At 44.8% G+C, this 21,663-nt stretch overlaps 1 protein-coding gene across 6 annotated transcripts in view; it reads right to left on the reverse strand.

The window, feature by feature from the left end:
* nphp3 (nephronophthisis 3) overlaps positions 1 to 21,663 on the reverse strand; it is a 160,026-nt gene that overhangs the window by 24,330 nt on the left and 114,033 nt on the right. For all 6 annotated transcript variants that reach the window (XM_073073004.1, XM_073073002.1, XM_073073003.1 and 3 more), the window contains 3 exons: positions 15,992 to 16,233; positions 10,116 to 10,191; positions 6,849 to 6,976 (listed from right to left, as the gene is read on the reverse strand). In XM_073073004.1, coding sequence (XP_072929105.1) covers positions 6,849 to 6,976; positions 10,116 to 10,191; positions 15,992 to 16,233 — 446 coding nt within the window. The remainder of the gene's footprint in view (positions 1 to 6,848; positions 6,977 to 10,115; positions 10,192 to 15,991; positions 16,234 to 21,663) is intronic.

Here is a 21,663-nt window from a genome sequence, read left to right on the forward strand (position 1 = left end):
TGATGGTGCTGGAATCCGGGGTTTCAGTATGCCCTGGGTCGCCGTTGATGGTGCTGGAATCCGGGGTTTCAGTATGCCCTGGGTCGCCGTTGATGGTGCTGGAATCCGGGGTTTCAGTATGCCCTGGGTCGCCGTTGATGGTGCTGGAATCCGGGTTTTCAGTATGCCCTGGGTCGCCGTTGATGGTGCTGGAATCCGGGGTTTCAGTATGCCCTGGGTCGCCGTTGATGGTGCTGGAATCCGGGGTTTCAGTATGCCCTGGGTCGCCGTTGATGGTGCTGGAATCCGGGGTTTCAGTATGCCCTGGGTCGCCGTTGATGGTGCTGGAATCCGGGGTTTCAGTATGCCCTGGGTCGCCGTTGATGGTGCTGGAATCCGGGGTTTCAGTATGCCCTGGGTCGCCGTTGATGGTGCTGGAATCCGGGGTTTCAGTATGCCCTGGGTCGCCGTTGATGGTGCTGGAATCCGGGGTTTCAGTATGCCCTGGGTCGCCGTTGATGGTGCTGGAATCCGGGGTTTCAGTATGCCCTGGGTCGCCGTTGATGGTGCTGGAATCCGGGGTTTCAGTATGCCCTGGGTCGCCGTTGATGGTGCTGGAATCCGGGGTTTCAGTATGCCCTGGGTCGCCGTTGATGGTGCTGGAATCCGGGGTTTCAGTATGCCCTGGGTCGCCGTTGATGGTGCTGGAATCCGGGGTTTCAGTATGTCCTGGGTTGCCGTTGATGGTGCTGGAATCCGGGGTTTCAGTATGCCCTGGGTCGCCGTCGATGGTGCTGGAATCCGGGGTTTCAGTATGCCCTGGGTCGCCGTCGATGGTGCTGGAATCCGGGGTTTCAGTATGCCCTGGGTCGCCGTCGATGGTGCTGGAATCCGGGGTTTCAGTATGCCCTGGGTCGCCGTTGATGGTGCTGGAATCCGGGGTTTCAGTATGCCCTGGGTCGCCGTTGATGGTGCTGGAATCCGGGGTTTCAGTATGTCCTGGGTCGCCGTCGATGGTGCTGGAATCCGGGTTTTCAGTATGCCCTGGGTCGCCGTTGATGGTGCTGGAATCCGGGTTTTCAGTTTGCCCTGGGTGTTGCAACAACCACGAACAGCTTCAAAGCGATTGTGCAACCACCGACTGCGACTCCAGGCCAGGTCTTCACATGCTGCGATTGTGACTCCCGTCTCCCCTTCCCCCACCATCACTCTGCAATCCCCTCTTCCTCAGATCCCATCGTCAGCTCCTGGGCCCTCAGAGGCTCCATCTTCCTCTCACCCCAACCCTTCCCTCTCCACTGACACTACCAGCCTCCCTCCCCCCTCTGACCCCATCTCCCATCCGTACCGGGTCTTTACCATTCCCTCCGACCTTCAACTCTGAGGCAGAGCGCTCTGTCCTCAGTAAGGGCCTCAGCTATGTCCCTCATCGCCCACACCTCAGCAAGTTCCACGTACGCCATGATGCCGAACTCTTCTTCCACCGGCTCCGTCTCCAAGCTTACTTCTTTGGCAAGGACTCTCCTACCCCCACCGGTGACCCCTTCTCCCGTCTTCAACCCTCCTCCTCTTCATGGACACCCTGCTCTGGAACTCTTTATTGCTAATTGCCGACGGGACATCAACTATCTCGACTTCACCACACCTTGTTCCAATTCCAACCTCACTCCTTCCAAACGCTCTGCTCTCCGCTCCCTCCGCACCAATCCCAACCTCACTATAAAACCTGCTGATAAGGGGGGAGCTGCTGTTGTCTGGCATACTGACCTCTACCTGGCCGAGGCACAGCGACAACACTCTGATACCTCCTCGTATTTACCCCTTGATCATGACCCCACTAAGGAGCACCAGGCCATTGTCTCCTATACCATCACCAACCTTATCAGCTCTGGGGATCTCCCATCCACTGCCACCAACCTCATAGTTCCCACACACCGCACTTCCCGTTTCTACCTCCTACCCAAGATCCACAAACCTGCTTGTCCAGGTAGACCTATTGTCTCAGCTTGCTCCTGCCCCACCAAACTCATTTCTGCATACCTTAACACTGTCTAATCCCCCCTTGTTCAATCTCTTCCCACCTATGTTCGAGACACTTCTCACGCTTTGAATTTTTTCAATGATTTTAAGTTCCCTGGCCCCCACCGCCTTATTTTCACCATGGACGTCCAGTCTCTATATACCTCCATCCCCCACCCGGACGGTCTCAAAGCTCTTCGCTTCTTTTTGGATTCCAGGCCTAACCAATTCCCCTCTACCACCACTCTCCTCCATCCAGCAGAATTAGTTCTTACTCTCAATAATTTCTCCTTTGGCTCCTCACACTTCCTCCAAACCAAGGGTGTAGCCATGGGCACCCGTATGGGTCCCAGTTATGCCTGCCTTTTTGTTGGCTTTGTGGAACAGTCCATGTTCCAACTCTATATGGGTATCCGTCCCCCTCTTTTCCTTCGCTACATCAACGTCTGCATTGGCACTGCCTCCTGCATGCATGCTGAGCTCGTTGACTTCATTAACTTTGCCTCCAACTTTCACCCTGCCCTCAAATTTACCTGGTCCATTTCTGACACCTCCCTCCCCTTTCTTGATCTTTCTGTCTCCATCTCTGGAGACATCTTATCTACTGATATGTACTATAAGCCTACAGACTCTCACAGCTACCTGGACTATTCCTCTTCCCACCCTGTCTCTTGCAAAAATGCTATCCTCTTCTCACAATTCCTCTGTCTCCACCGCATCTGCTCTCAGGATGAGGCTTTTCATTCCAGGACGAAGGAGATGTCTTCCTTTTTTAAACAAAGGGGCTTCCCTTCTTCCACCATCAACTGTGCTCTCAAACGCATCTCTCCCATTTCCCGAACATCTGCCCTCACCCCATCCGCCCGCCTCCCCACTCGGGACAGTGGGACAGTCCTCACCTTCCACCCCACCAGCCTCCAGGTCCAAAGTATAATTCTCCGTAACTTCCGCCACCTCCAACGGGATCCCACTACCAAGCATATCTTTCCCTCCCGCCCCCCCCCCGCTTTCCGCAGGGATCGCTCCCTACGTGACTCCCTTGTCCACTTGTCCCCCCCATCCCTTCCCACCAATCTCCCTCCTGGCACTTATCCTTGTAAGCGGAACAAGTGCTACATCTGACCTTACACTTCCTCCCTCACCACCATTCAGGGCCCCAGACAGTCCTTCCAGGTGAGGCGACACTTCACCTGTGAGTCGGCTGGTGTGGTGTACTGTGTCCGGTGCTCCCGGTGTGGCCTTTTATATATTGGTGAGACCCGACGCAGACTGGGAGACCGTTTCGCTGAACACCTACGCTCGGTCCGCCAGAGAAAGCAAGATCTCCCAGTGGCCACACATTTTAATTCCACGTCCCATTCCCATTTTGATATGTCTATCCATGACCTCCTCTACTGTCAAGATGAAGCCACATTCAAGTTGGAAGAACAACACCTTATATACCAGCTGGGTAGGCTCCAAACTGATGGCATGAACATTGACTTCTCTAACTTCTGTTAATGCCCCTCCTCCCCTTCTTACCCCATCCCTGACATATTTAGTTGTTTGCCTGTTCTCCATCTCCCACTGGTGCTTCCCCCCCCTTTCTTTCTCCCAAGGCCTCCCGTCCCATGATCCTTTCCCTTCTCCAGCTCTGTATCACTTTTGCCAATCACCTTTCCAGCTCTTAGCTTCATCCTACCCCCTCCAGTCTTCTATCATTTTTCATTTCCCCCGCCCCCCACTACTTTCAAATCTCTTACTATCTTTCTTTTCAGTTAGTCCTGACAAGAGGTCTCGGCCCGAAACATCGACAGGGCTTCTCCTTACAGATGCAGCCTGGCCTGCTGTGTTCCACCAGCATTTTTTGTGTGTTGTTCCAGTATAGACCATCTCCTTACACCCACACAGACCTGGACCATATCCAGTATAGACCACCCCCTTTCACCCACACAGACCTGGACCATATCCGGTATAGACCACCCCCTTTCACCCAGACAGACCTGGACCATATCCGGTATAGACCACCCCCTTTCACCCAGACAGACCTGGACCATATCCAGTATAGACCACCCCCTTTCACCCAGACATACCTGGACCATATCCAGTATAGACCACCCCCTTTCACCCAGACAGACCTGGACCATATCCAGTATAGACTACCCCCTTTCACCCAGACAGACCTGGACCATATCCAGTATAGACCACCCCCTTTCACCCAGACAGACCTGGACCATATCCAATATAGACCACCCCCTTTCACCCAGACAGACCTGGACCATATCCAGTATAGACCACCCCCTTTCACCCAGACAGACCTGGAACATATCCAGTATAGACCATCCCCTTTCACCCAGACAGACCTGGACCATATCCAGTATAGACCACCCCCTTTCACCCAGACAGACCTGGACCATATCCGGTATAGACCATCCCCTTTCACCCAGACAGACCTGGACCATATCCAGTATAGACCACCACCTTTCACCCAGACAGATCTGGACCATATCCAGTATAGACCATCCCCTTTCACCCAGACAGACCTGGACCATATCCAGTATAGACCACCACCTTTCACCCAGACAGACCTGGACCATATCCAGTATAGAGCACCACCTTTCACCCAGACAGACCTGGACCATATCCAGTATAGACCGCCCCCTTTCACCCAGACAGACCTGGACCATATCCGGTATAGACAACCCCCTTTCACCCAGACAGACCTGGACCATATCCAGTATAGACCATCCCTTTCACCCAGACAGACCTGGACCATATCCGGTATAGACCATACCCTTTCACCCAGACAGACCTGGACCATATCCGGTATAGACCATCCCCTTTCACCCAGACAGACCAGGAACATATCCGGTATAGACCATCCCCTTTCACCCAGACAGACCTGGACCATATCCAGTATAGACCACCCCCTTTCACCCAGACAGACCTGGACCATATCCGGTATAGACCATCCCCTTTCACCCAGACAGACCTGGACCATATCCAGTATAGACCACCACCTTTCCCCCAGACAGACCTGGACCATATCCGGTATAGACCACCCCCTTTCACCCAGACAGACCTGGACCATATCTGGTATAGACCACCACCTTTCACCCAGACAGACCTGGACCATATCCAGTATAGACCACCACCTTTCACCCAGACAGATCTGGACCATATCCAGTATAGACCGCCCCCTTTCACCCAGACAGACCTGGACCATATCCAGTATAGACCATCCCCTTTCACCCAGACAGACCTGGACCATATCCGGTATAGACCATCCCCTTTCACCCAGACAGATCTGGACCATATCCAGTATAAACCATCCCTTAACCCAGACAGACCTGACCATATCCAGTATAGACCACGAGGAAATCTGCAGATGCTCGATATTCAAGCAACACACACAAAATGGTGGGACGCAGGACTGACAAAGGGTCTTGGCCCAAAACGTCGACAGTGCTTCTTCCTATAGATGCTGCCTGGCCTGCTGCGTTCCATCAGCATTTTGTGTGTGTCCCAGTATAGATGTACAGAAGGATCTTGGGTGCAGTCTACAACTCCATGAATGTGGTAATTCAAGTAGGTGTCATACTGATGAGCATACTCATCTTCATTACAAGGGATATTGACCATAAAAGTTGTCAAGCCATGTTGCAGCTGTTTAAAAACTTTAGTGTGGTCACATTAGCTGTTTTGTGTGCCATTATAGTTGCCACGTTACAGGGAGGATGTAGAAGCTTGGAAAGGGTGCACAGGGGGTTTACCAGCATCCTGCTTGGATAACATTATTAACTAAAAGGCTGGACAAATTTTGATCGTTTTCTCTGGAGCTCAGAGGTTGAGGGGTGTCCTGGTAAAAGTCTATAAAACTATCAGAGGCAGGGTAAATGGTCTTTTTCCCCCAGGGCGAAAATGCCAAATACTAGAAGGCATACTGATAAGGTGAGAGGAGAAAAGTTTAAAGGAGATTAGTGAATGAAATGTTTTTTTTAAAACTCAAGAGTGGTAGGTGTCCAGAACCTTTTGCCAAAATAGGCAGTGATACCATGACAATGGTTGAGAGGCACTTACACATACAGGAAATAGAGGGGTGCCTTTCAAAATCCAACCCTACATCCCCATCATGAGGGGTGGAAATGGGAAAGGACAGCCAACAAGGCTCTGTTGAAGCTGTATAGGCCAATCCCCCGTACAGTGGATATAACAGATTATAGAAACATTGATCAACTCCAACCATACCATCGACTTTGGACGGTGGAGATAGGAGGACATCAAAGGCCTATGATCCACTGGGAGCTAAGGGCCCAAGAAGAAGAAATAAAGGGATATCAAGCATGCGCATACAGTGGGATTAGTTTAAACTACCATCATAGTCAGCACAGAAACTGCAGACCCAAAGGCCCATTACCCTGCTGTACTATCTGTTCCATGTTAACCATACAGCCTTCGTCAATATATTTAATAATCTCTTCAAGAAAGTTTAAAATTAGTCAGACACTAACAAATCTATGATGACTATCCCTGATTAATCTATCCTTATCCAGATGTACATTAATCACCACCTAGGATTTCTTCCAATAATTCTCCAACCACTACTAGTCTCACTGACATATCCCTGCTGGCCTTCTAAGGTAAGGTTATCTCATTTGCTGTCTTGAGAACAATTTTATTTACTGGATATTCTCAGTTTATGATTAACTTCATTTTTTTTGGTAGTAGGTAATCAATGTTAAGTATCTAGGACCTATGTTTTATTCTGTTAGTGACTGTTATTCAAAAGATCATATGTAAAACATAGAATAAACAAGACAGAAGATAGTTCTGCCCAAATACGTGGTGAAATATTCATTACATCTACTCACTCCAAATTGTTCTGAAGGTAGTAGAGCACTCCCAGTTCATTGAGCGTTCGAGCCGTGTCAGCACACTCAGCACCAAGACTAAGCTCTTCCAACTGCAGAGCCCTACGACGTAGAATGGCAAAGCCATGCTGAGAAGTGAAATTAGCATTATCAGTGAAGTACCTACAAATCAGTCTCCATTTACTAGTCCCTATTATACATGCACCTCAATACAAAGTGTCCATCTGAAGAGCTTAATCCCTTCTATTTCAAGCATGACGCCTTCCATTAGGGTAAGGTGATGAATATTTAACAGGAGAGGAAAGAGCCAAGTAGGGTAGAACACAGTGATAGGCAAGAAGGCAAAGAGAATGTAGAGAAAGTCCCAGGTGAAAGAAGAGTACAGTCAAAGAATGTGGCACTACTGAAAAATGGAGAGTGGGGCTATGTACAGAATGTAAGAGGTACTGAGGGAATGTTTGAGGGTGCAAGATTAAAGATATCACAAAAATAAAATGAAAAAGAGGTCATGAGGGAATCTGAAGAAATTAGCTTGTTGGAGCTTAAAGAGCAGTAAAGGTGGGAATTTATCCCAATGACAACAGGATCTGTAGCATTTTCAATCTGTCAAACTGCTTTTGTTATATCCACAAAGGTCAATTTGGTTGAGCAGCCATTACTAGGAGCAGTAATCTTTGTGTTCCTAAATGCAGTGTTTGAGGAGTAAGTGCTGAGAGGAGACTGAGCAAGGAAGGAAACAAGTAAACTTTGATAAGCCCTTTATCAACTTTACTGCATAGAATGATTGTAGTTAGGATGTCAGGTAGGGGAATGCTATGCTCCTCCTCCATAATGTGGGAATTCAGCAAAACTCCCAGTTTCCCCCAGCACTACACCAGAAGGAGTGTCTGGGGTATAGCCCCAAATGACACCACTGAGGAATTAGAGTTGGACTTGGATGCACTTCGGTTCATTTGAGAGCATCACAAACAAGATCTTCAGTGAGATGGTCAAAACTAAGGTGCAAGCTGCAGATAGCTAATTGACCACCAGGAGAGACAAGAGAAATAGACAGATATCAGTTTAGGTACTGTTAAGAGATCAGTCTTTCTTGGCACAACAGCAGTGGCACTGAAAGTAGCTCAGAGGCACAGCAGGTAAAGTGGTAGTCAGGCAGGACAGTAGTGATAGACTCAATAGTTAAAGGGACAGACAGGAGATTCCATGGCTATAAAAGAGACAAAAGGATGGTGTGTTGCCTCTTTGGTGCCAGGGTCAAGGACATCTTAGAGTGGCTGCAGAACAATCTCAAGGGGGCAGGTGAGCAGCCAGGGGATGTGGTACATGTTGGTACCAATGACATTGAAAGAGGGATAATGCAGAATGAATACAGAGTCAGGAGAGATCCTAAACAGCAAGACCTCAATCTTGCAGGGGCAAAAATAGGAAAGTAGCTCAGATGAGTAAGGCTAAGAAACTGCTGCAGGTGGCAAGAGTTCATGTTCTTGGATCATTAGGATCTATGGCTCAGAGTGGCCTGTACAACAGATAGGTTGCACCTGAACTAGAGAGGGTCCATAATCCTGACTGGGAGATATGTTAGTACTACACCAGAGAATTTAATTTAGAGTGGCAGGGAGTGGAACCCTGAGTAGCAGAGTGGTTGCTGACAAATCAGGAAATAATACTGTAGCCATTGAGAGCAAAGTTTGGTCATCAGAATAGAAAGGAGCTCAGTAAAGGGCAAGGATGGGATCTACCAACATTTGGAAAGGCAGTGTCTGATTCAGGACCGTCAACACTTCTTTGTGCAGGGGAAGTTATCTGTCTGACAAATCTTTTGGAGTTCTTTAATGACATAAACTACAGGATAGATGAGTGGAGGGTAGTGGATGTTGTCTATATGAACTTTGGTTAGGCCCCTCATGGCAGGCTACTCTGGTAGGCTAGACTGCATGGGATCCAGGGAAGATAACTGACTGAATTCATAATTGGATCAGTAATAAGAAGCAGGGGGTGATGGTCAAGTGTTGTTTCTTGGAGTGGAAGCCTCCAGTAGTATGTCAAGGATCAGTGCTGGGATCTTTATTGAATGGAACCTACATAAATGATTTTGAGATGAATGTATAAGTCATGGTTAATTGGTTTCCAGATGATACTAAAATAGGTGGAGGTGCAGACAGACATAATATTATGAAAAGTTACAGGGGGATCTTTATCAGCTAGGTATGTGGACTGAGGACTGGCAAATAGTTTTCAATCAGATAAATGAGGTATTGAATTTTAGATCAAACTGGGAAATGCTACAGAACAGCGGGGCCCAAGAGTGCAGCTGAAAGTGGCAGTACAGGAAGATCAAGTTGGTGAAGGCAGCATTTACTATGATAGCATTTAGCATTGAGTATAGGGATTGGGAAGATACGCTGCAGTTACTTAGGATATCAATGAGGCATACTTAGAGTATTTTGTACAATTTTGATCAGCATGTTAACAAAAAGATAGGGTGCGGAAAGCATTTACCACAGTGTCGCCTGGACTTAGGGATCTCAGTTGTTGCTTAGACTGCATTGCCTGGAATGTAGGAGATTGAGCCCTGACCTGACAGGAGTTACAAAATCCTCAGGAGCACAGACAGGGTTAAAACACATACGCTTCTTCCCAGGAAGGGGGTACTAAAAACAGAGGACATAGGTTTAGGATCAGAAGCAAGAGACTGAAAAGAGCCATTAGGGACAGCTTCTTCATGTGTTTCTGAAATGACCTGCCAGAAATAGTGGTTGAGGCAAGCACGTTCACAACATTTAAATGTTATCTAGATAAGTACATGGATAGGTGATGTTGAGAAGACTACGGCAGACATAACTAATTTGATGGACAACATAGTTGGCAAAAGGGCCAATTTCCACGTAGTATGACTCCATGATTCTACTAAAAGAGTGCCCGGAAACTGAAAATAATTCTACTGAACTGTTCTTAAAAGGCTGTCTCATGTTCATCCCTATTGGTTTATTAGATTTTCACAAACTTTTTTTTCTTTTAAACATAAATCAATTCTATCTGCCATTCTTGAAGACATGGGAGTAAAAGGCTGCAAAATTGGCACAAAAACTGATGATAATCTACCACTACAGCAGAAAACGTAGCTAAAGATTAATCTTGCTTATGTTTCAAACTACACACTCTCAAGCTAGAATACAAAATAATTTTAATGATTGTATTGCACAGCCAATGTTCTTGGGCAAACAGCAAATACCAATAATGCAATTATGCTACATTTTCATCACTTACCATATTCCCTTTGTGTCGAGAAATCTTTTGTCTGATCTTCATGGATCGTTTTCTTAATGGTTCAACCTGCTCATATCTCACAATATAAAACAACAAATAGGAGACAATTGCTCAGCAATGAACCAATATTACCATGCCTCAGAGTAATGGACAGTACTGTATAAAATCCCACAGATGCACAAATTAGGTCTGTAAATTATTGGGGAGACTTTCAATTGAAAGTGCATTGCAAATATAGGAAAGAAATGTAAATTGGTTAAATTCTACTCATCATGACACAGAAGGTGGACTTTCAGCCCACTGCATCAATGCCAATTCCCAAGGGAGCAATCATATTAGTCCCATTCTCCCTCTCCTTTCCCTGTAGTTCTGCAGTAAATTCATTCACACATACCCATCAACTCCCCTTTGACTCTTTCTGCTGTTAACCTATGCCAGAGTAACAATGTAGTATGTAGGAGGAAGCAGAAGCACCCAGCATACAGGGGAAATCCACTTTGTCAAAAACATAAGCATAGACCATTTTCTAACTGGCTTTGCTGGTATTGAATGTTGCAAGTTGTGCTCACCCTGCAAGCAACACAATCAACCACTACAATATATACTGGTTCATCTTGTTTGAAACGTAAATTCCAATACATGCTGTGTGCTTACATTTGAATTCTTTACTAGTGTTACAACAATCCATGTTTATAATGTCACAGTAGATGAATTCAGCAATATTGGTACATGAGCATATTGAATGGTGGGAGGCCTTGATGGAATTGACATGGAGAGGATGTCTATGACCAGCAGACACAGCCTCAGGATAGAGGGGCGTCCTTTTAGAAAGGAGATCAGGAGTAATTTATTTCACCAGAGAGTGGAAAATCTTTATCACGGGCAGCTATAGATGCCAAGTATTTATGTATATTTAAAGCAGGAGTTAATAGATTCTTGATTGGGCAGGGCATGAAGGATTACGGGGAGAAGGCAGAAATTGGGGCTGAGAAGTGAATTCAGAAATTGAAGGTGCAAAGGGGCCTGGGAGTCCTAAGACTAGGTTCCCAAAAGGTTAACTTACAGGTTGAGTCAGCGGTGAGGAAAGCAAATACAATGTTAGCATTCATTTCCAGAATACGAAAGCAAGGATGTAATGCTGAGACTTGGTCAGTGCACATTTGGAATACTATGAGTATTTTGGGCCCCATGTCTATGAAAGGATGTGCTGTCATTTAAAAGGGTTCAGAGGGTGTTTACAAGTATGAGTCCAGGAATGAATGGGTTACATATGAGGAGAGTTCAATGACACTGGGGCTGAAAAGAATGAAGGGGGATCTCATTGAAACCTACTGAACATTGGAAGGTCTAAAAGAATGGATGCGGCAAGGTTGCTTCCAATAGTGAGAATGACAAGGACCAGAGGACACAGCCTCAAAATACCAGGGCATCCCGTTAGTCAGAGGGTGGTGAATCTGTAGAATTTATTAACACAAACAGCTGTGAAGGTCAAGTGATTAAAGTGGAGGTTGATTGGCTGTTGATTAGTAAGGGTGTCAAAGGTTACAGGAAGGCGGCAGGAGAACGGGGTTAAGTGGGAAAATCAGGGCGGACAATGGGCCAAATTCAGCTCCCAAGCCTTATGATTTTAAAAGTACATGCCACTCCACACAAGACATTCCCTTAGGTCAGGATCCAACCTATGAGGCTGTAACACTAACTCCCCAGTTACTGAATTAGTACTGTAATTCAGAATTCAAATCACCACACACCCTTACCCACTCTACCACCCAATTCTGTACTTAGCAATATGAAAATTTAAGCTAGGAGAAGTGATGGTCAATATTGAAGTCTAGATGCCTGAACTATTTGGCTCCCTTTGATACTCTCTCAGCCTCAGGATGATCAAGGATGCCTCCTACCTGGTTCATTCTCTCTCCTCCTCTTTCCAGTGGACAAAAGATATAAACTTTGAGTGCAGAAACCACCTGATAAAAACCACCAGACTCAAGGCAGCTTCGACCCCACTGATACACCACTCTTGAATGGACCTCTCATACACTAACTTTGATCTCTCATCATGACCCTTGCACTTTTCTTGTCTGCCTGCATTGTACTTTCTCTGTAACACTATATTCTGCATATGGTTTTCTTTTTTCTATCTGGATGTAATAATATTACTTAATAATGTCATATCCAGGCCTGATCTGTCCGGATAGGGTACAAAACAAAATCTTTTCAGTACATCTTAGTGCATGTAACAACAAAAAAAATATTTTAGGAGATCTGCCATCCTGACTGATCTTGCCCATGTAGAAATCCAATCCCATAGCAATCTGTTTCTGAATGGGCCACTGAAACGTGTAGTTCTAAGGCACTCAGTCATGCTGCTAGATAGCCAGCACTGAGCAGCTTACCACCATCTCCTTAAGGACAATAAGACAGGCATTAAATGCCAATATCCCCAGTAAATGCCACATCCCAGTATAGAATAATACAAATCATGTTCTGGAACATAAAACAGTACAACATAGTACAGTTTCTTCAGCCCACCATGTTATACCACACACTTTGCCCTTTCCAAAATCAATCAAACCTTTTTCTCACACAAAGCTTTCCATTTTTCTTTCCTTCATGTGCCTATCTAAGAGTTTCTTAGAAATTCTAGTGTATCTGCCTTTACCACCACCTTTGGCAGTTTGCTCCATGTATTTAATATTCTCCATGTAAAAAATAATTACCTCTTTCCTCAATCACCATAGAAGTATGCCGTCTTAGACCACAAGACGTAGGAGCAGAATTAAGCCATTTGGCCCATTGAGTCTGCTCTGCATTCAATCGTGGCTGATATTTTCCCGACTCCCTGGGCTTCCCCCCACCCCCACCCCCATCAAAGGTTACAAATCAAGAACCTAGCAAGTTCTGCCTTAAACATACTCAATGACCTGGCCTCCTGTAGTAATAAATTCCACTAATTCACCACCCTCTGGCTAAAGAAATGTCTCTGCATCTCTGTTTTTAAATGGAGGCCCCTCTAACCCAAGGCTGTGCTCTCTTGTCCTAGACTCTTCTACCGTGGAGAAACATCCTTTCCACATCTACTCTGTTTAGGCCTTTCAACATTCAAAAGGTTTCAATGAGATCCCACCCTCCCCCATCCTTCTAAATTCCAAGTAGTACAGACCCAAAGCTATCAAATGTTCCTCGTATGATAACCCCTTCATTCCTGGAATCATCCTTGTGAACCTCCTCTGAACCCTCTCCAGTGCCAGCACATCTTTTCTTAGATGAGGAGCCCAGAACTGTTCACAATACTCAAGGTGAGACCTCACCAGCGTCTTATACAGCCTCAGCATCACATCCCTGCTCTTGTATTCTAGACCTCTTGAAATGAATGCTAACATTGCATTTGCCTTCCTCACCACCGACTCTGTCCTTAGGGTGTTCTGCACAAGGAATCTCAAGTTCCCCTGCATCTCAGATTTTTGGATTTTCTCCCCATTTAGAAAATAGTCAGCACATTTACTTCTTCTACCAAAGTGCATGACCATGCATTTTCCAACATTGTATTTCTTTTGCCACTTTCTTGTCCGTTCTCCTAATCTGTCTGTCCTGCTGCAGCCTGTTTCCTCAACACTACCTGCTGCTCCAATCTTGTATTAAGCATTGTCACCCTGGTTGCCCACTCTAGCTATGCATCTCATCTTATACACTACCTTCTGGGGTAAGGCCTAAGCTCTTTCAACCCTTCCTCATTAGACATGCTCTCTGATCCTAATAAATCTCATCTGCCCCCTCTCTAAATCTTTCATGTCCTTCCTATAATGAGGTAACCAGAACTGAATGCAATACGCCAGGTATGGTCTAACCAATGTTCCAGAATGCTACAATATTACTTCATGGCTCTTGAACTTAATCCCTCAACTAATGACGGCCAACACACCATACACCTTCTTAACCATCCTATCAACTTGCCAAGCAATTTGAGAATTGGAAGCCCATGAACCATCAGATCCTCCACACTGCTAAGAATCCTACTGTTAACCCTATACTCGGCTTTCAAGTTCAACCTTCCAGAATGTATCACTGCACACTTCCCTGGATTGAACTGCATCTACAACTTCTCAGCCAGGCTCTGCATCCTGTCTGTGTTCCATTATCCACTCCATCAACAACCTTCATGCCATTAGCAAACTTACTAAGCCACCCTTCCACTTTGATTTCCAAGTTATTTATAAAAATACACAGTCAGGGGTCCCTGAACAGGTCACTGCAAAACACCACGAGTCATCGACCTCTGGGCAGAATACGCTCCATCCACTACCACCCTCTGCCTTTTTGGTGTAAGCCAATTCTGAATACATGCAGCTAAGTTTCACATGATCCCATGCCTCATGACTTTCTGAATTAGCCTACAATGGGGATCCTTATCAAAAGCCTTACTAAAAATCTATATACACCACATCCACTGCTCTACCTTCATCAATCTGCCTTGTCAGTTCCTCAATGAAATCAGTCAGGCTCATGAGACATAACCTGCCTCTCAGAAGGGAGAGAAGGCCTCTGCGTTCAAGTAGAATGTCACTTTCTTAATGCTGTTGGAGGATGCTGCTGAAGTTCTGTGATTTATGGCTTGGTTAGGGACTGTGGACTCTTTCAGTTCTATGGTTTCTATATTCTGTCTTTTTGCCCATTCTCTTTTGTTGCAGTTTGGCGGGTCTGTTGGTTTTGTTTGTGCGGGAGTGGGGGGGGGGGGTTGAGATTTCATTTTCTTGGTGCCTTGTGGTGCGCTTTGTTAGTTTCTTTTGGGGGGGTGATGTTTCTGTTGCCATTCTTTTTTGTGCCAGGAGTGGGTTGATTTTTTTTTAATGACTTCCATGGTTTTCTTTGTTTCAAGACTATCTGAAGAAGACGAATCTCAGATATATACTGCATATATACTTTGCTAATAAATTAACCTTTGAACAAAACCATGTTGACTATCTCTAATCAGACTATGCTCCTCCAAATGCTCATAAATCCTGGTTCTAAGAATCCTCTCCAATCGTTTGCCTAGGACTCACTGGTCTATAATTCCCAGGGTTATCTCTATTTGAACAAAGGAATAACATTTGCCATCCTCCAAATTTCTAATACCACTGTCGTGGCCAGTGAGGATGCAAAAATAATCAGCAAAGGCACAGCAATCACTTCCCATAATAACATGGGGTATATCACAACTGGCCCTCGGAACTTATCTACCCAATGTTTCCCAAAAGTTCTAACACATCCACTTTCTTAACCTTGACATATAAGCCTGTTCTGCTCTGACCTCACATCTGTCAAGGTCCCTCATACCGGTAAATACTGAAGCAAAGTATTCATTAAAGACCTACCTACTTCCTCCAACTCTACACATTGTTTTTCTTGTATCCCCGATTCTACTCTCACTCTAGTCATCCTCCTGTTCTTCACATACTGTACCTGTAGAATAACCTAAGGTTTTCCTTAATCTTACTTACCAAGTCCTTCATGTCTCTTTCAAGTTCTCTAAAGTCCCTTCTTAAGCTCTTTCCTGGCTACCTTAGCCCTTTCTGATCTTTACTTCCCCATTCTTCCTTCATCCATTTGATTAAATGTTCTCTCTCTCTTGTCAATGATAGTTCCTTCAACCGACTAAACTTCCCCTGCCTCATTGAGATAAACCTCTTCAGAACCCTATGCAAGTGCTCCTTAAAAAGCTCCATATTTCTGTTGTAGTTTGACAGATTACAAGAAATTTTACAAAAACCCAAGACTGTGGGGAAAGTATAACTATGGTTTTGAACTGCTCCATGGCAGTAAAATAAAATCTATGAATTCCTCACTATTTAGAATTTAAAAGATGCCCTATGGTACAAACTTTATCAAATACTTACTTATTTTGTTTTTGATACAGCATGGCTAAAGCATCAAGCTCCTGAGCCACCCGAGGATGCACTGGCCCATGGGCATTCTCACTGATCTCTAATGCCTGTTTGTACAGTTGCTCCGCATTTCCAAATTTCTTCCACTGTACGTACACGCTGGCGAGCTGATGCAAAGACTGAGCGACACTGGGGTGATCTGGGTCCAAAGCACTCTCTCGGATCTCCAAAGAACGTTGCAATGGTGCAACAGCCTGTGTGCAGAGTTGGAAATAGTAAGAGTTTTTACTACACTGGAATTCCAGAGTGCAGATGCTGGAAATCCAAGCAACACACACAAAATGCTGGAGGACCCAAGCAGACCAAGCAGCATCTAATGAAAAGAGTAAACAGTTGACGTCTCAGCCAAGACCCTTCATCAGGGCTGGGAAAAAAGATAAGTTACAGCAAGAAGGTGGGAAGTAGTACAAGGTGGTAGGTGATAGGTAAAATCAGGAGAGAGGGAGGGGTGAAATAAAGAACTAGGAAGCTATTAGGTGAAATAGATAAAAGGCTGGGGAAGACCATAAGACTATAACCCATAAGAGCAGAATTAGGCCATTCAGCCCATCAAATCTGCTCCATCATTCCTTTCATGGCTGATCCCAGATCCCACTTAACCCATACACCTGCCTTCTCACCATATCCTTTGATGCCCTGACGGATCAGGAAACTATCAACTTCTGCTTTGAATATACCCACGGACTTGGCCTCCACCACTCTCTGTAGCAGAGCATTTCACAGATTCACTACTCTGGCTAAAAAAAGACTCCTCACCTCTGTTCTAAAAGATCGCCCCTCAGTTTTGAGGCTGTGCCCTCTAGTTCTGGATATTCCCACCACAGGAAACATCCTCTCCACATCCACCTTATCTAGTCCTTTCAACATTCAGTAGGTTTCAATGAGATCCCCCTGCATACTTGTAGATTCCAGTGAGTACAGGCCCCAATGCTGCTAAATGCTCCTCATACATTAACCACTTAATTCCCGGAATCATCCTCATGATTCCCAGAATCATCCTCTGGACTCTCTCCAATGACAACACATCCTTTCTGAGATAGGGGGCTCAGAATTGTTGACAATACAGCAAGTGCAGCCTGGCTAGTGTCTTACAAAGTCTCAGCATTATCCTTGTTTTGTATTTTATTCCCCTTGAAATAAATGCCAACATTGCATTTGCTTTCTTTACCATAGACTCAACCTGTAAATTAACCTTCTAGGAGTCTTGCACAAGGACTCTTAAGTCCTTCTGCACCTCTGATGTTTGACCTTTCTTCTATTATTCCTTCCAAAGTGGATGATCTCACATTTACCAACATTGTATTCCATCTGCCAGATCTTGGCCCACTCACTTAACCTATCTATATCCCTCTGCAGACTCTCCACATCCTCTGTGCAATTTGCTTTTCCACTCAGTTTAGTGTAATCAGCAAATTTTGCTATGCTACACTCAGTCCCCTCTTCCAAATCATCAATGTAAATGGTAAACAGCTGCGGGCCCAGCACCGACCCCTGCGGCACCCCACTCACCACTGACTGCCAACCGGAGCAACACCCATTTATACCAACTCTCTGCCTTCTACTGGTTAACCTATCCACTATCCATGCCAATACACATCCTCCGACTCCATGCATCCATATTTTATTTATAAGTCTCTTGTGTGACACCTTATCGAAGGCCTTCTGGAAATCCAAGTATACAACATCCACCTGTTCCCCTCTATCCACTGCACTCATTATGTCCTCTAAGAACTCCAGTAAGTTTGTCAAACAGGACCTGCCCTTTCTGAATCTAAGCTGTGTCTGTCTAATGGAACCACTCCTTTCTAAATGTTTCACTATTTCTTCCTTAATGACAGCTTCAAGCATTTTCCCAACTACAGATGTTAAGCTAACAGTCCTATAGTTGCCCATCTTTGCCTACATCCTTTTTTTAAAAGTGGCGTGACATTTGCTGTCTTCCAATCCACTGGGACCTGACCAGAGTCTAAAGAGTTTTGATAAATGATTACCAACACGCCCACTATAACCTCCGCCAATTCCCTCAGCACCCTGGGATGCATCCCATCAGGACCAGGGGACTTATCTACCTTCAGGTCCTCTGATTTGCTCATCACTATCTCTTTAGTGACAGTGATTTATCCTCACCTCCCATTTCGTCCAGAACATCCTTCTTTGGCATATTAGACGTGTTCTCCACCATGAAGACCAACACAAAATAGTTGTTCAATCCCTCAGCCATTTCCTTATCACCCAATATCAATTTCCCCTTCTCATCTTCCAAGGGACCTACGTTGACTTTAGCCACCCTCTCCCACTTTATAAATTTATAAAAATTTTGCTATCTGTTTTTATATTTTGTGCTAATTTACTTTCATACTCTATCTTCCCTTTCCTTATTTCTTGTTTAGTTGTTCTTTGCTGCTTTTTAAAGTTTTCCCAATCCTCCAGTCTCCCATTATTCTTTGCATCTTTGTACACAAGCTTTTAATTTGATACTATGTTTACTTTTGACTGCAATATACTTTTGTCGAGCACTGTCAAAAATCTCCTTGAAAGTATTCCCTTGTTCCTCAACTGTCCTACCAAATAGCCTGTGCTCCTAATCCACATTAGCCAACTTCTCCCTCATCCCGTTGTAGTCTCCCTTGTTCAAACATAATACACTATTTCATCCTCCATCTGTATGAGAAATTCAATCACACTACGATCACTCTTTCCAAGAGGATCCCTGACTACAGGATTGTTAATCTTACCTGTCTAATTGCACAGGACTAGATCTAAGATAGCATTTTCCCTTGTAGGTTCACTAACATGCTGCTCAAGAAAGCCATCACGGATGTATTCTATGAAGTCCTCCTCAAGACTTCCTTGACCAACTGATTCACCCAATCTATGTGGAAATTAAAATCCCCCATGACAACTGCCGTTCCATTCTTACAAGCCTCAGTTATTTCTTGGTTAATCGCTTCTGCCATTGCAATATTTTTATTAGGTGGCCTATAGACAACATGCACCAGTGATCTTTTTCCCTCTACTATTCTTAATCTCTACCCAGATGGACTCAATATTCTGCTCTGTAGATCTTATATCATTTCTCACAATCGTCCTGATCTCATCCCTAATCAAGAGCGCCACCCCACCTCCTCTGCCTTCCTGCCTATCTTTCCGTATTGCCTGATACTCTTGGATATTTAATTCCCAGTCACCTCCACCTTGCAACCAGGTTTCTGTAATGGCCACTAAATCATGTCTTGGTACTGATCTGTGCTACAAGTTCACTACCCTTGTTTCAAATACTACGGGCATTAGATAAAGTGCCCTTATACTCATTGTTCTTTTAGAATCTAGTGACGTATGCAATTTTTGCTTTTTACTTTTATGCACTCTACTCTTACTTTTATCTTCACTAACTCTAGCATTGGTCTCTGCATCAATTCCCTCTTCTCTTCTGTGTGGGTTCCCACCTGCTGCCGTATTAGTTTAAAACCTCCCTAGGACATTGATCCTGGCCCTGCCCAGATGCAGACCATCATCATGCCATCACACTGCTCGGTTCTGCTCCGAACTCCCCTCCAGATTTTATTCACTGCTGTCACTTCCCGAAAATTACGTCAGGTGAAATTTCCTGCACTCCACCCTGTCTGATCCTACAAAAATTAATGTCTCATCAATCCTGTCTAATGAATGCAAAACTGGCCTAACACAAAAAATGCTGGTCATGCACTGGATGAGTGGAATAAACAGCTGATGTTTCCCGCTGAGCTTTTCATCATGATGCAGCCTAACCTGTGGAGTTTCTCCAGCATTGTGTGTGTGTTCCTCCAGATTTCCAGCATCAGTGTCTGCAAAATTGCACGGTGTGGATTACAATAACTTTTATTTCAGGCCAAATACTTACTTTAATGCAGGAGTACGAAAGCCACTCCTGGTAGAGCCACTGGTTTACAGCACCAGTGACATAGCTTGAATCCTGTTTGTGCGGTGTTTGCAAATTCTACCTTTTGCTGCGTAGTTTCTTCTTGGATGCTCATGATATTTTCCACATGCTAAACATGCGAGGGCTGCTCTAATTTATCTGTACTGTGTAGAATCTGTGGGCAATTATTCGGAATGTAGGGAGAATTTTTAAAAAGGGATTATGATCTGAGTAGGATTACCAAGTTGGTTTTGAATTGGTGTGTCATAAGGCTTGTTTCTATGTAGTATAGTAGTGCTAGAAAGTTTTTGAACCCTGTAGATTTTTCTCTATTCTGCTTAAATATGACCTAAAATCTTCACACAAGTCCCAAAGCTAGATAAAGAGAACCCAATTAAATAAGTAACACAAAAAAAGTTATACTTTTTAATTTATTTGAAAAAAATGATCTAATTATTACATGTATTCGTTGGAAAAAGTATGTGAACCTTTGCTTCCAGTAACTGGTGTGACCCTCTTGTATAGCAATAAATCTTCAATCAAATGTTTCCAGTAACTGTTGATCTGTCCTGCACATCAGCTTGGAGGAACTTAAGCCATTTCTCCTTACAAAACTGTTTCAACTCTGGCATGTTGGTGGGCTTCCTTGCATGAACTGCTTGCTTCAGATACTTTCACAACAATTCTATAGGATTAAGATCAGGACTTTGACTCAGCCATTTCAAAACACAGATTTTCATCATTTTAATCATTCTGTTGTTGATTTATTCTTGTCTTTCAGATCATTGTCTTGTTGCATTACCCAACTATTATTAAGCTTAAGGCAACAGACTGCTACCCTGACATTCTGCTGTAAAATGTCTTAATACAATTTTGAATTCATTGTTTCCCCAACGACTGCAACCTGTCCAGGCCCTGAGACAGCAAAGCAGCCCCAAACCACGATGCTCCTTCACAGTAGGGATGAGGTTTTGGTTTTGGTGTTGATGTGCTGTGCTGTTTCCCCTCCAAACATAACATTGTGCACTTTGCCATGAAAGTGCAAGGTTGTTGTTGCGACACCACTCAATTGGCTGGTATATCCCACTCTTGTACGCCCCCTTGTCTCCATCTGAGATTCTGCCAACAATGGTTGTATCAGCAGCAAATTTACAGATGGCATTTGAGCTCTGCCTAGCCACACAGTCATGGGTATAGACAGAATAGAGCAGTAGGCTAAACACACATCCCTGAGATGCACCAGTGTTGACTGTCAGCGAGGTAGAGATATTATTACCAAGCCGCACAGCTTGTGGTCTTCTGGTTAGGAAACCAAGGATCCAATTGCAAAGGGAGGTACAGAGCCCCAGGTTCCATTGTTTATCAATCAGGACTGTAGGAATGGTAGTTTTAAACACTGAACTATAGTCAACGAGCAGCATCCTGACATAGGTATTTGTATTGTACAGGTGATCCAAGGCCATGTGAAGTCCATTGAGATTGCATCTGCTGTAGACTTATTGTGGCAAAAGGCAAATTACAGTGGTTTGATTCTATCCTTCATCAACCATATTGGGGGGGAGCCTAGCATTGAATTACAAAAACATCAGTGGGTTTTCCAGCTGACACATCCAGTCAATGCCATGGTGTCGTGGCCAAGTTCGTTTAAGGAGATCTGCCAGTCAAAGTGTTACAAGGCCTACTTGGTACCATATGCGGTAGGCCAAAAGGTAGAAGGAATTGTCCA

This window comes from Hemitrygon akajei, chromosome 20 (genome assembly GCF_048418815.1).
Source record: "Hemitrygon akajei chromosome 20, sHemAka1.3, whole genome shotgun sequence".
In the NCBI taxonomy this organism is placed as follows: Eukaryota; Metazoa; Chordata; class Chondrichthyes; order Myliobatiformes; family Dasyatidae; genus Hemitrygon; species Hemitrygon akajei.